The following is a 13,096-nucleotide window of genomic DNA, read 5'->3' on the forward strand; positions in this document are numbered from 1 at the left end:
CTGCACTGCTGGGCTCATTTGCAGCTAGTACCTACAACTATTAACTTGCATCCCATTGGCCTGAATCTTGTCACTGGCTTCCACTGCTGGACACTCATGGTGAGACCCTGCAGCCACGGGTATACACATCAATAGCCAGGGTCTGTGTAAGTGCTAGTGTGCCCATACAGTTCACCCTGATACTTGCTGCTGGTCCTGGCTCTGGCTACTCTATTTGTGTCTGTAATGGGCCTATGCCACTACAGGCACCTGCAGCTGGTCCCTCCAGTGGAGTGTGTATACACCACAAGCTCAAGCTACCAGCACTGGTTGACCTCATTCCTAGTGGCTAGAATGTGGACTTACAACTGAGGACCCCAACAGTCCTTGCTACTGGTGATTCCCAGTAGCACTTGCCAAGGACCACATAATTATCAAAGTGGTGGACCCCAGTGGCCTGAGCTGCCAAGACATCATGTCCCCTCACCCCCAGACCCAAAGCCAACACACACACCCCTGTACTTAGTGTCCTGTCCCACTAGACCTGGGGTCACAGCACACTCCAACATGCCCTCACCTGCAGGTGAAGGTCTTTCCTTACCAAAATCAGTCCATTAAGTATGGAGGATGTGACTGCTTCTTCCAGTGTGTATCTCTGTGAGGCTATAGGTATACAAAAGAGAAGGGAAACAAGATACCACAAAAGGTACACAGTAACCTAGTAATTGATGCCAAAGAAATGGAGATACATGAATTACCTGACAAAGAATTCAAAATAATTATTCGCCAGATGCTCAGGGAGCTACAAGAAAACACAGGAAAACAATGAAACGAAATCAGGAAAATACAAGAAAATGAGGTAGGAAACATAAAAAACAAACACAAATTTTGCAGCTGAAGAATACAATGACTGAATGAAAGAATTCATTGTTTAGAGCACACCACTGGACTGAGCAGAAGGATCACTGAGCTTAAAGAAAGATCATTTGACATTATCCAGGCAAGAGGAACAAAAAGAAAAAAAAGAATGAAAATGGATGAAGAAAGCCTACGGAATTAATGGTACACCATTAAGAGAAACAATCTACATATCACTGGAGTCCCACAAGGAGAAGAGAGGGAGAAGAAGTAGAAAGCTTTTTAAACTATTGTTAAGAAGTTTTCAAAACCAAAGAGATCTCTGACATTTAAGTTCATGAAGCTAACAGGTCATCCCAAAACCTATAGAATGGGAAAAAATATCTGCAAACCATGTATATGCCAAGGAGCTAAATCCAAAATATATAAGGAACCCATACAACTCAAAAGCAAAAGACCCCAAATAATCCAATTAAAAATTAGCAGAAGACATCCAGATGTTTCTCCAAAGAAGACAACCAGACAGCCAACAGACGCATGAAAAGATGCTCAACACCACTCATCATCAGGGAGATGTAAATCAAAACTACAATGACACACCACCTCACACCTGTCAGAATGGCTACTATCAAAAAGACAAGGAATAGTAGATACTGGCAAAGATGTGGAGAAAAGGGAATCCACTGCTGGTGGGAACATAAATTGGTGCAGGTGCTAGGGAAAACAGTATGAAGACGCCCCCCAAAAATAAGAACTAGAACTGCCATATGATCCAGCAATTCTTCTGGGTATATACCCCCAAGGAAATGAGATCACCATCTCAAAGAGATACCCACATTCATATGTTCATTGTGGCATTGTTCACAATAGCTAAGACATGGACACAATCTGAATGTCTGCTGATGGATGAATGGATAAAGACAATGTGAATGAACACACACGCACATTCTCACACACAGAGGAATATTATTTAGCCATAAGAGGGAAGGTAATCTTGCCATTTGCAATTATATGGATGGACCTTGAGAACATTATGCTAAGTGACATAAGTCAGAGGAAGACAAATACTGTATGGTCTCACTCATATGTATACTTTAAAAACACTGAAATTATAGAAGCATAGAGTAGACTGCTGGTTATCAGGGGTTGGGGGACATGGGGGCAATGGGAAGATGCTGGTGAAAGGGTACAAACTTTCAATTATAAGATAATTAAGTCCGGGGACCTAATATACACATGGTGACCACAGTTAACAATACTGAATTGTATCCTTGAAAAGTTGCTGTGAAAGTAGAACTTAAATGTTCTCAATATAACAACAAAAAAGGTAATTACATAAGGTCAAGGATGTGTTAATTAAATTTATTGCAGTAAACATTTGTAGTCTGTATATATGCATGAAATCATCACATTATGCACCTTAAACTCACATAATGTTATATGTCAGTTGTATCTCACTAAAGCTGGAAAAAATGTGATACACTCCAAAGCATTTCTCAAACTTATTTAACTCCAAATTTCTTAACACATACACATCAATTAGTATTTTCTACAAAAATGTTCCTTTGAATGCCAGTTTGGGAAACACTAAAATAGTCCGAGTCATGTTATCTTTTTAATTCCTCCATCTTCCAGGAAGAAACTACCTGGATAGCAGGTGGAGGGAACTGGAGAAACTGAATGCTTTTGGGGAAGTATACATTTTGCAAAGCTAACACTGAATGATGCCAAATCAATCATCCAACTGGCACAGGGAGAAAACTCTTCATATCCATGGCCATGAGGTCCATGGGACTCTGGCAGAGGGAACTTAAGCAGGCCTTGTCCATCCTAAGAAGACCTTGTCCATCCACTGCCATACCTGGCTGCATAATCTGGGGACACTGAAGCAAAGGAGGAGGAGGATTAAGATGAGAACTTTCATTTGCCCCATTCCAGCAGCCTCATTCCAGAGAGTTAGGGTGCTCAGAGGACTGTGAGCTTTAGAATGGCTGTATCTGCCTGGTGGAGGGTCCAGGAGTCTCGGATACAGGGGAACAGAGGAGAGAGCAGCCAGCTGGAGCCAGGAGAAGAACTCTTCACTGCCAGAAAAAGAGCCAGACCCTCCCCAATGCCCTGAAAGTAGGAGCCTGGAAGGACAGACCACCTACCACAGTGGTAGACAATCCTGACCCTGAGCAAGTGGCCCCCTGGGAGACCGGCAGGACTCAGACTTCAGCTGCTTCTCTTACCTTTGTTCAGAGAGGGCAGCTTTAAGGGGATGCTGATGATCCCAACCAGGTCCTCGGTGGGGACCAGGGAGCGCAGGATTGACCTGATCCGGATGGCTTCCCCCTTTCCTGTCTGGATAAGCTGCAATGCAGGGTTGGAGAATGAGATTAAGGAAGTTCCCACACCCCTTCCCCACCCCACCTCCAAATGTCTGGCAGGGAAAGCGTCCTTAAGGTGTGGGTATGCTTCTATACTTCCCTAACTGCCACCAACACTTGTGGGCATAGGGGAGAGAAGGGAGTGTTCTCTTGATTTTCTAGAAGAGGTGCTACTGAAGGAATAACTGACCAAGGAGGTCACTTGATTCCTTTGTGTAATCACAACAGCCATGTGGTGATGGCGCAAGTCTCTATTGTACATGTGGGGACTGCTGGGGACTGCGAGCATCACTGGGATATAGGAGCCCTCAGTAGCCATAGCAGAAGTGTTGATGCTGTGACATCTAGACTTTGAAATTCAGTGAAATATAGAAATGGCTGATGAATTTTGTTTCCTAAAAGTCTGATTAATGTTGGGGCTGTGGGCGGACAAGAGGAATTTAGAGAATGTCATAGAGGATGTGAGCATCTCAGTGGAGTTATCCTAAGATGGATAACCTGAGGTACACATGAATAGGCCAACTGGTGTGTACAGGTTACATCCTCCTGAAAGTGGGGGTGGCGTGCATGCTTTTGGACATGGGCTCTCGGCCGAGAACTGAACCGTCATGGATTCAGGATAGAATGTGCCCTGGTCAGCTGGATAGTATGCTGGGATATGGCTCTCAGAGGCTGCAGGGAAAAATGCCTGTGCGCTCACCCCATGTGTCACCTCTCATTCCTGTGGTTAAAGGGGAGGCCGTCAGTGATGGTGGCATCTACCCTCCCACCACCACTTACAGAGTAGGGGCCCAAAGGACGGGTGCTTGAGAAAGTGTTAAAGCAGAGGGGCAGGCAGACAGGGACTCCTTCTTAGATGGGGCTCTGAGGGCTTAGCTCTCCCATGATGGTTGGTGTCTTCCTGAGAATAAGCCAACTGTGTAGCTTGCTTCTGAAGTAATGACAGGTGGACGGGGAGCTGCCACCTGCTCCATTCTGCCCCAAGACTGCAGAACACCCTAGTATTTCTCTCACTCCCTTTCAGGCTTCCTTTATTTATTTAAAGGCATAGAAATGGAGGGGTGGGCCTATGTGGATAAGGCTGGTTTATCACAGACTCTTCAGTTAAAAATTCTGGTCAGGCTCCCTTGTCAAGATTTAGTCCACAGTACTTTTAACCTAGATTCTTCCATGTTGGAATAGTGTCCTTAAACACTTGGACATGGATTTGCAAATGGGCTACATGGTGTTTTAGGCAAGCCCATGACATACTGGAAGAAAGGTAAGAGTAGATGCTTTAGCGCAGTATCCTATCCCATAGGTTGTGACTGATTAGTGGGTGTAAAATCAAATTAGTGGGTTGTGATTTGCATTAAAAAGCATGAAGGAGATTAGTATGGAATAGCAGGTATTAGAGTGCAGTGTCTGTAGTTAGGATAAATTTTGCTTTGGGAATATATGTATGTTAGGTTTCAATGGAAGTTATTCTATAATAAAATAGCTTTTATTATAGATAAAATAATTTTTCATCAAAAAGTTTGAAAGCTACTATTTTAGCAGGTTCTATCTTTTGTTAGTATTTTTAAAAATACGACATATCCACCATGAACTTGTCCATGACCAAATGCACAGTCTCATCAACACCAGATACCACTGCTTCTATCAACCCAATCTATGCTGCAAGCACTTTTGGGGGAGACCCTGGATTAGTCCAGATGCAGTGAGAAGAGCAGAGGGGAGAAGGCAGGCAGGCAGCAGAGCCTCAAGTGTGCAAACCAAACAACTCTTTTACAGAATGATCAAGTACATTTTTACATGAAAAATGTTTTAATCTTTTCTATTTTGGCATAAAAAAAAATCACGTTCTCCCTCACTTATGATGTGAGTCCTTCCGTGCAATAAGGTCACTCTCTCCCTGTCCTGAGCAGAGGTGAAAAACACAACTTTTGAGGTCAAACCTGGAAGCTTGAGAAGGTGTCCCATAAAAACAGAGACCTCTTTTTCCAGATGCCCGCAAAGTTTCTCTCCGGGAAATAATCAAACGTGAACCACAGAAGAGACCACCTTTCTGGTGCCTCACACTGAGGGCACTGAGAAAAGAGGATTTTCCATGTGGAGTATCCCACTGACCAGAGTCAAGAATCAAGCTGTTCATTCTAACCCTATCGAGGGATACAGAAACCTAGTTTTTAGAGGTTTCTGAAACATACTATGTGGGTGATGTGCCCAAATAGTGCCACTGAGGAACCCCACAACACAGGTACTTGCCCGGGAGTCTTTCCTTTAGAAGGTGGCAGAATCAACTACGAGAAACGGAAACGACTTTTGAGGTTAGTGGAAAGGACCTGAGTGTGAGGTGTGTGAACCAATGCCAGAGACTGAAGAAGAAATTCCATTCAGGAGGTCTCCAGGGCTCCTCACTCAAGCCCCTCGAACCTGCCATCTGGGAACTCACATGCATTTCAGGAGCACAACGACCCAGCAGATCTATAAGAGCTGAATAAAAGGACATAATTGCGTTGCCCATGTGCACGATCTCTTCATCCTCACTGTCCTCCATGCTGTGGAGAGAGAACCAACATGGGGGAGGTGTGAGGAAGCATGGTAGGTGTGGCCACGTTAGTAGACACGAGCTGCGTGACACAGAAACCCTCTGCTCATCCTGAGCATCACGCAACCTTCACCCTGGACGCCTTCTCTACCAACAAGGTGGTTTTACTCAGTAAGTTCAAAGGACCCAAGTATTTGTCCGTGGAATTCATAGGGTGCCCTGAATTATAAGGACCAAGTACTGACATGAGCTGATCCTGTGGACCATACATACCTATGGAGTGGCACAGTAATCCCCGAAGCTCCTACCAACCACTCATTCTATTCTCCTTCTTGAATGTCCATGGAAAGCATATTGGATGAGGACTCAAAGAGGGTCAGTCCATGCTTGGTTCCATTGTGAACAAGTTATAGGACCCCAGCCTTGGTTTTTCCTCATGCTACATGAGGAAGGTAGGGCAGCTTGTGTTTTGGGTTCTTTCTAGTTTTACCAGATCACCTTCCAGAACAAATAGACAAAATAACCCCAACTGGCTAGGGAATTACCCCTGTTGGGTTGTTCCCATTCTCTAGATTCTGGGGTCTAATCTAGAGGCCACGATAAAGGAAAGGGAGCTGGTCACATTGTACAAGGACAAGACAATCTACCAATTCACCAAGTACATCCTGAGCCTTTCAATACTGGGGTAGTTGATGCTGTGATTTTTCACATTACTCTGCAGCTCTTTCTTTTTAACCTAAGGAATCAAATCAAAACACTTTCAGAAGGGAAAGTGGAAGGCACTACCTCTTTTGAAAAGTGAGGTAAGAGACGAGGCACTGAGGTTTAAATCCTAATAGGAATGGGCTGGAGTGAGACCATGGCCGTAACTTTGGTTGGTCCAGCCTCCCATAGTGATGCTGTAAGGGAGGTGGGGTGGCAGCTGAAAACCTTGCAGATGTCTTGATCTGCCTTTTGGAACAGGAGGGAAATAGGAGAAATACAAGGGGGTGAAGGTGATCCTGATCACTGGGTTTATTGAGAGAGTCAAGATGGCAATGTGCTTGACCAAGTGATTTAAAATGTGTTAACTATAAAGAACCTGTATTTTCCCCATAGGGGGATGGGTGGGGGATGTTGTTGACACCTCCTTCATAATCCAGGTACTGACACTCTTTGTGAGCTCACCAACTATATTAATGCCACAAGACAATTCCATCCACTTACACTTCTCTCTTGTATCCCTGAGAGGGGAGGTCGAGAGCCGGGTTCTCAGAGATCTTAATGGCGCCCTGCATAGCTGCCAATAGGCCGTTTCCTCCTTCACCTCGCAGGGCTGGCCCAAAGCACTCTGGGCGTCTGATGAGCAGCTTGACCACGACACTAGCATTTTCTTCCACACTTTCACCTAAGGAAAAGGGCATTATTTCCTTTCATTGGAAAAGACAACAGTTTATTTCTAGCTGATGAGGTTGGGGAAAGAGTATTGGGTTGAACTTATCAGTCATTCATAAAATTAGGAGGTGATACTGGTAGAGAGAAAGATAAGCTTAGATAAGTTAGGTCCAGATCTGCTTTTTTGAAGTATAAGATGAACCATTATTAGGACAGAATCCTACTTTGAAGTTTAGGATTTTGTGCTGTGATTATTTCACTACATTTAGATCCTCAGAAAGCAAGAAATTCGCTACTGAGTCTTCCACAGATTACTGATTCAGTCACAAGTGACTTAGGGGACAAAGAACTTGACATCTTTATTAACTCCATGAGGGGCTGCTAAAGCATATCTTCTTCCTTCCCTGACAATGGGTAAAATGGTAATTCAAGCTGATGTGCCTCAATTAACACCTGAGGAAATGACATGTTAGCCCCTGAATGGCATTCTCAGAGTCTTCAGGGTACCTCAGAACAACCAAGTTTGTGTGGATGTACTTCAGGGCATTTCTGAAATTATCCGGATAATCTACTTGGTTATTCTGAAGTATCTCTCTGGAAAGCTGAAGGTTGGAGAATAGTATTCTGCTGGTACTTCTCTTTGGAAGAACATGGACCATGAAGACATGGCTCATTTCCTAAAGCTGTGATTAAGCAGTGGAACTGGAACCGTTAGGGAGGGGTAGCCAGTACCTCTCGGAGAACACTTGTCACTGAAAGCGGTTTTACAGCTTGTTCAAACAACTTCATGAAACATTTTCTGTCTCAGATGAAATCTTATTTTGTGTTGAGAATTTATCCCTGGGCTAAGACTCTGAGAAAAGACTTTTTTGATCTTGTGTACTGGGTAAAAGTCGATAAAAATTTTTTTTTCTACAAGATCAGATATTCTTGGAGGATTGAGCTCTATAACAGAGGCTGCATCTTGATACATTGTTGCATTAATTTGTTATTCTTACATAAAATGATTTAATATATTAGTAGGGTAAAACAATAGCTATTTGTTATCTTGTAGTTTCTGTAGACCAGGAATTTGGGAGTGACTAGGCGAGGTGTTTCGTGGCCGGGGACCTCCCATGAAGATACAGTCAAAATGTTGGCCAGCACTGTCCTATGGAGGCTTGACTGGGCATGGCCATGTGCGTCTGTGCGTGCGTGCACGCGCGTGCACACACACAAGCTGTTGGCAGGAGGCTTCTGTTCCTCACCATGTGACCTCTCCATGGGGCTGCTGGAGTATCCTCACAACATGCCAGCTGGCTTCCCACAGAGCAAGCGATCCGAGAGAATCAGGTGGAAGCTACAATGCCTTTTACAACCTTATTGCACACTTTCACTTCTGCTATATCCTAGTCATTAGAAGTGACTCACTGAGTCCAGCTCACACTCAAAGGAAGATAAGTCAGGCTCCATCGTTTGGAGGGAGATGCACAAAAGAATTTATATTCTTTTAATAGATATTTTTTAAAAAGATATTTTAATACTATCACAGGAGTTAAGCTCTGTTTAATGAAAACTTTTATGAATAAACTTCAGCGTGCTGTGATTAGAGCACGGAATGGAAACCCAGAAACCCTAGCTTCTCTAGCTTTTTAGGAAATCACTACGTAATCATGCATGCTGCTCAATCTCCCTGGGTCTTGCTTGCCCTATTGAGATACTCAGGCATCTTGTAGTTTTTTAGAGTGAGGCTATTAGTCTACTCCCATATGCAGAAGTTTCTCCCATCATGTCCAGAGAATCAGAGGGGCTGGGCCTGCTGTTCCAGTGCTTGAAATTAGCTTGTACTCAGCTCTTACATGAACTCACCCCTGAACACACTTGATGTGACTCACAGCTCTGGAGAGCCTGCCCTACATCATAGCTGTAGCTGGCCCAGAGCTTGGCCTGCTGATATCTTTTTTTATCACCCAAATGCCTGCATTGCAGATAAAATTCAAAATTATAAATATACATCATGTAAGTTTTAGAACTGTGTAACTAGATTCAGAAAAGTTTTCATTCCACTGAATTCAAACAGCCCATTGGCTTGCATTCACTGTTTGCTCAATCCTTTAAAAGACTAAAATTTTTATAAAGAAGCTCTTCTCCAAGTTTTATCTAATATATAGAACAGAATTTGTTTTTATTAAACCAGAATCCACATGAAGAAAATTCTCAGGAGATGCTAAAAGGGTAAAATGATCACAGTGATGATATGGCGGAGAGAATCAATGAAGGAGAGAAACCGAAGAGAGGTTGAGTAATGTTATGCAATTTGTAGAAGATAAAATGATGATGCTAAGCCCTAGGGCCATGCTGTCCTATTAGTCAACCACTAGTCAAACCTAGCATTTATACTTGATTTAAAAAGCACCAAGAGAATCACCATGCTTGAGAGCAAATAATCTTAGCCACAGATATAATTCACAGTTCACTACTTTCAAATGTTGTTGGCCTCTAAGACTTAAGGCTTGAAGCTAAAACTTGGAAATTTTAAGTGTCAAAAATGGACAAAACCTTCCAATCTTAATATTCAAGCTTATTTAAATATCGTTCTGTGATTCTTTCAGTTCTCAGGATGGAAACACTTGTGGGTCAGCCATGATCTTCACCAGCTGAAGTCAGATTTGAGGTATGCTCTGATAGAATAGAACCTACCTGGTAAATAGGAGACTTCTTACTGAGTTGATGAAAATCAATTTGTGATGAGTATCAGGACCATAATACTGTCACCTTGTGGGAATAATGATGAAACAGCTTTTGCCCTGCTTTCTTATTTCAGTTAAAATCCACAATAGTATGTAGTACCAAGCTTCATTTACCATTGTTATCATTAAAATGATTGATAAAGAATCCATGTATGTATGGATTCAGCACATTTGGGCTCCATGCCAAAATGCTCAACCATGACCACTGCTGAGATCCCACAGGCATTGGTGGAGGAGAAATGCTGAAGAGTTTACTTGGCATGAAAATAACAGGGTCACATAGCTTTTCAGCCCAGTCAGACTTCTCCACTTTGGTGCTTTGAGCATTCATTCACCATTGGCTTCTTTATTTGAATCATCTGTTTTCTACTACTTGTGTTGTTTTGACTGTCTCTGGGCTTTTATAGTTTTAGTTTGAGTTTTTACAGATGGAGTCACATTTCCTTGTCTTTGTCATTATAAGCCCATTCTGACCCCAATGACCAATTCCCTTCTCCTTCTTAGGCATAGAGATTTAAGAAGGTCCAGTGGAAGAATGAGAAAGGTGGGGTAGAAGATATTTCCCAAGCCTTATAATTGGTGAGAAGGTGTAGCTCAGACATTAGGTACTTAAGTCCCACTAGCCATAATTCAATTATACTTCATATTCCATCTTCTCTCACCAAGACTGCCTGAAGTGTCTCCTGAGTACAACATTGTGATGTTGTTTATAACTGTCTTAAACTTATTTAAATCTTTTACTGTTGGTCAATTTTTCAAAAGTTTGCTGGATCTTTGTAGCTATATTATAAATTTGAGAATAAGAACAATGTCTCAGACATTTTAATCCTAACCATCCTTAGTCTTCAGTACTAATATCACACTTAAGAGTGGCTATTACATCCTTTGACTCTTTTCTGATTCTTTTAAGCATCTATACCTACTGTGCCCTTAAAAGGTACTGTGCTACTTTGTGCTTTTGACCCTAGAATTTTTTTCTTGCTTTACTGAGATCAAATTAATATATCCTAAAAAGATTCATGTCCCCTAGATCAAGGGCCAATCAGTATGTTTTTACCACACTACTCTGTTCAACTGTGTCCATTAGTTTCTTCAAGACATTATTCAACATTTACCTTTTTCCGGAGGTATACTTAGGTTCACTCTACTGGGTTCTGATAAGCACTGTCATTTTTGGCATGCCAGTAGTCATGTGTGTCACCATGTAGATAGGTGTGGTAGGTTATAGAGTTTTTAGTAATTACATGTATGTGTTTCATAATTCCACTTAAGTTTCCTCTGTTTCCTGCTTTGATTTATGACTTCAGGGCTTTTAGAGCATGTCTCTTATCGCATCCCACAGTCTGTCATATACACTTTGCATGTCACATAATGGATACCCAAGTTATGGCCACTGATGGCACATCTGCCTAGGAAAACAGATTCAGTAAAGCTAGGAATATTGTGTTCCTCACAACTAAGTTTATAGCCTGGGGAAGATATCACTAAAATACTCTGAGGACTCAAAGGAAGCAGGGAATAACTTTTCCCTTTTTCTTGTGAATTGGTAAGAAATCTTCCTTCTTGGAATCTATATTAGGAAGGGATTAATCAGACATCCAGACACATCTGTGTTAGACTGGTTATAAAGTTTATAACTGCTGGGTAAACAGAAGCTTCTCAGCTTCATTACTCCCAGAGTAAAACAACCCAAGGCTTCTGAGCAAGCTAAGAAAAAAAAAGTGGAGAAAATTATATACTTTAAGAAGTTCTTTTAAAGACAAATCTTGTTTAAAAAGATTTAATACAAACATTAAGAAAGATTAGTAAAATAATGTTAGAAAGAATTTTCCTATTCTATTATTTTTTAGCAAGAGCTTTTGATTTGGCTTTAAATTTTTTTTTTTAAAAAACATTCACACCAGATAGTAATTAAATAATCCTGCAATTTTTGAACAGCTAAAAGGAAAATGCTGTTTCTTTTTGTTCATTCATTAGAAAGACTACTACAAGACAATACTGCACAATGGTGTGAGTAATGTTTGGCCTGTGGGGCCAAACTACTCCAGTTCAAATCCTGGCTTTACATCCTACTAGCTGTGTAATTCTGGGAAAGGTACTTAATCCCTCTATGCAACTGGGTCTTTCTCTGTAAATTGAGGAGGATAACTGACCTATCTCATTGGATTTTTATATTATGTGAGTTAATATGTCCAAAGGTGCTTTGAATAGTGCCTGGCACATAGTAAGTGCTCAATATGTGTTAGTTGCTATCATCACCGCCACCATCCTTACTCATTACCACCCACCACAGTCACTCTACATCCCACTATGACAATCCACCACCCTTCACATCTCATCATCACCCACTATGACCACCCCATCATCACTCATCACTACCCACAACTATCACTGCACCTCTCATCACTAACCACTACCCACCCTCAGTCACCCCTAAACCTGCTATGACCACTACTCAATCATCCTATCCCCTCATCGATATCATCACTAACCACTACCCACTATCACCACCCCACCATCATCCATTATTGCCACCTGCCACCACCTACCATTACCCATCATGACCACTCTGACCACCTACCATGATCACCTAGAACACCTTTATCTTTCACTGCTGAGTAGAGGCCCCAAGATTGGCTGGGAAGTCCCTTTTAATCATCTTTTAGACATGAAAACTTTTCAGCCTAGCATTTAGATTCTCTCTGGTATAGTTGCCTACCTACCCTTTAAACTTCATCTCTTGCTGCTGTTATTCATCTCTCTATCCTCCAGACCAACAGATCACTCTATTTCCTGAGCACAGCCTGATTTAGTCTTGAGGCAACTGCTCAAGGGGCTCTCCAGCTGGATCACCTTTCCAGCATCTATGCACCTGAAAATGTGACCATTTGTAGCTCATTTCTAATATCACCTCCCCCATGAGGGCTATTCTGAAATTCTCAATGGGATATGAGTTTCCCCTCAGGAATCCTAGAACATTCTGTCCCCTCCTTACTCTACTTACTATAGTGACGTCTGTTCATGTCTACTGCCCTTAGTAGATGATAAGTTTTGGGGAAGCAGAAGCTATTTGTCTTTTGCCAAAACCAAATATGGCCTTTGTATTACAGAGACACAATATACATTTTAATGTATACTGGGGTGCTTGGGTGATGCAGCTGGTTGAGCTGCATCACCAACTCTTGGCTTTGGTTCAGGTCATGATCTCAGGGTCCTGGAATCTCTGAGCCCTGCATCAGGCTCTTTGTTTAGCACAC

General features: G+C 42.2%; 1 protein-coding gene across 1 annotated transcript in view; it reads right to left on the reverse strand.

Moving 5' to 3' along the window:
- RYR3 (ryanodine receptor 3) overlaps positions 1 to 13,096 on the reverse strand; it is a 507,628-nt gene that overhangs the window by 114,733 nt on the left and 379,799 nt on the right. Inside the window, exons 44-46 of the mRNA XM_055316631.1 lie at positions 6,943 to 7,123; positions 5,641 to 5,746; positions 3,069 to 3,189 (exon numbers count right to left, since the gene is read on the reverse strand). Coding sequence (XP_055172606.1) covers positions 3,069 to 3,189; positions 5,641 to 5,746; positions 6,943 to 7,123 — 408 coding nt within the window. The remainder of the gene's footprint in view (positions 1 to 3,068; positions 3,190 to 5,640; positions 5,747 to 6,942; positions 7,124 to 13,096) is intronic.

The sequence above is a fragment of the Nyctereutes procyonoides genome, unplaced genomic scaffold (genome assembly GCF_905146905.1).
Source record: "Nyctereutes procyonoides isolate TBG_1078 unplaced genomic scaffold, NYPRO_anot_genome, whole genome shotgun sequence".
Lineage (NCBI taxonomy): Eukaryota > Metazoa > Chordata > Mammalia > Carnivora > Canidae > Nyctereutes > Nyctereutes procyonoides.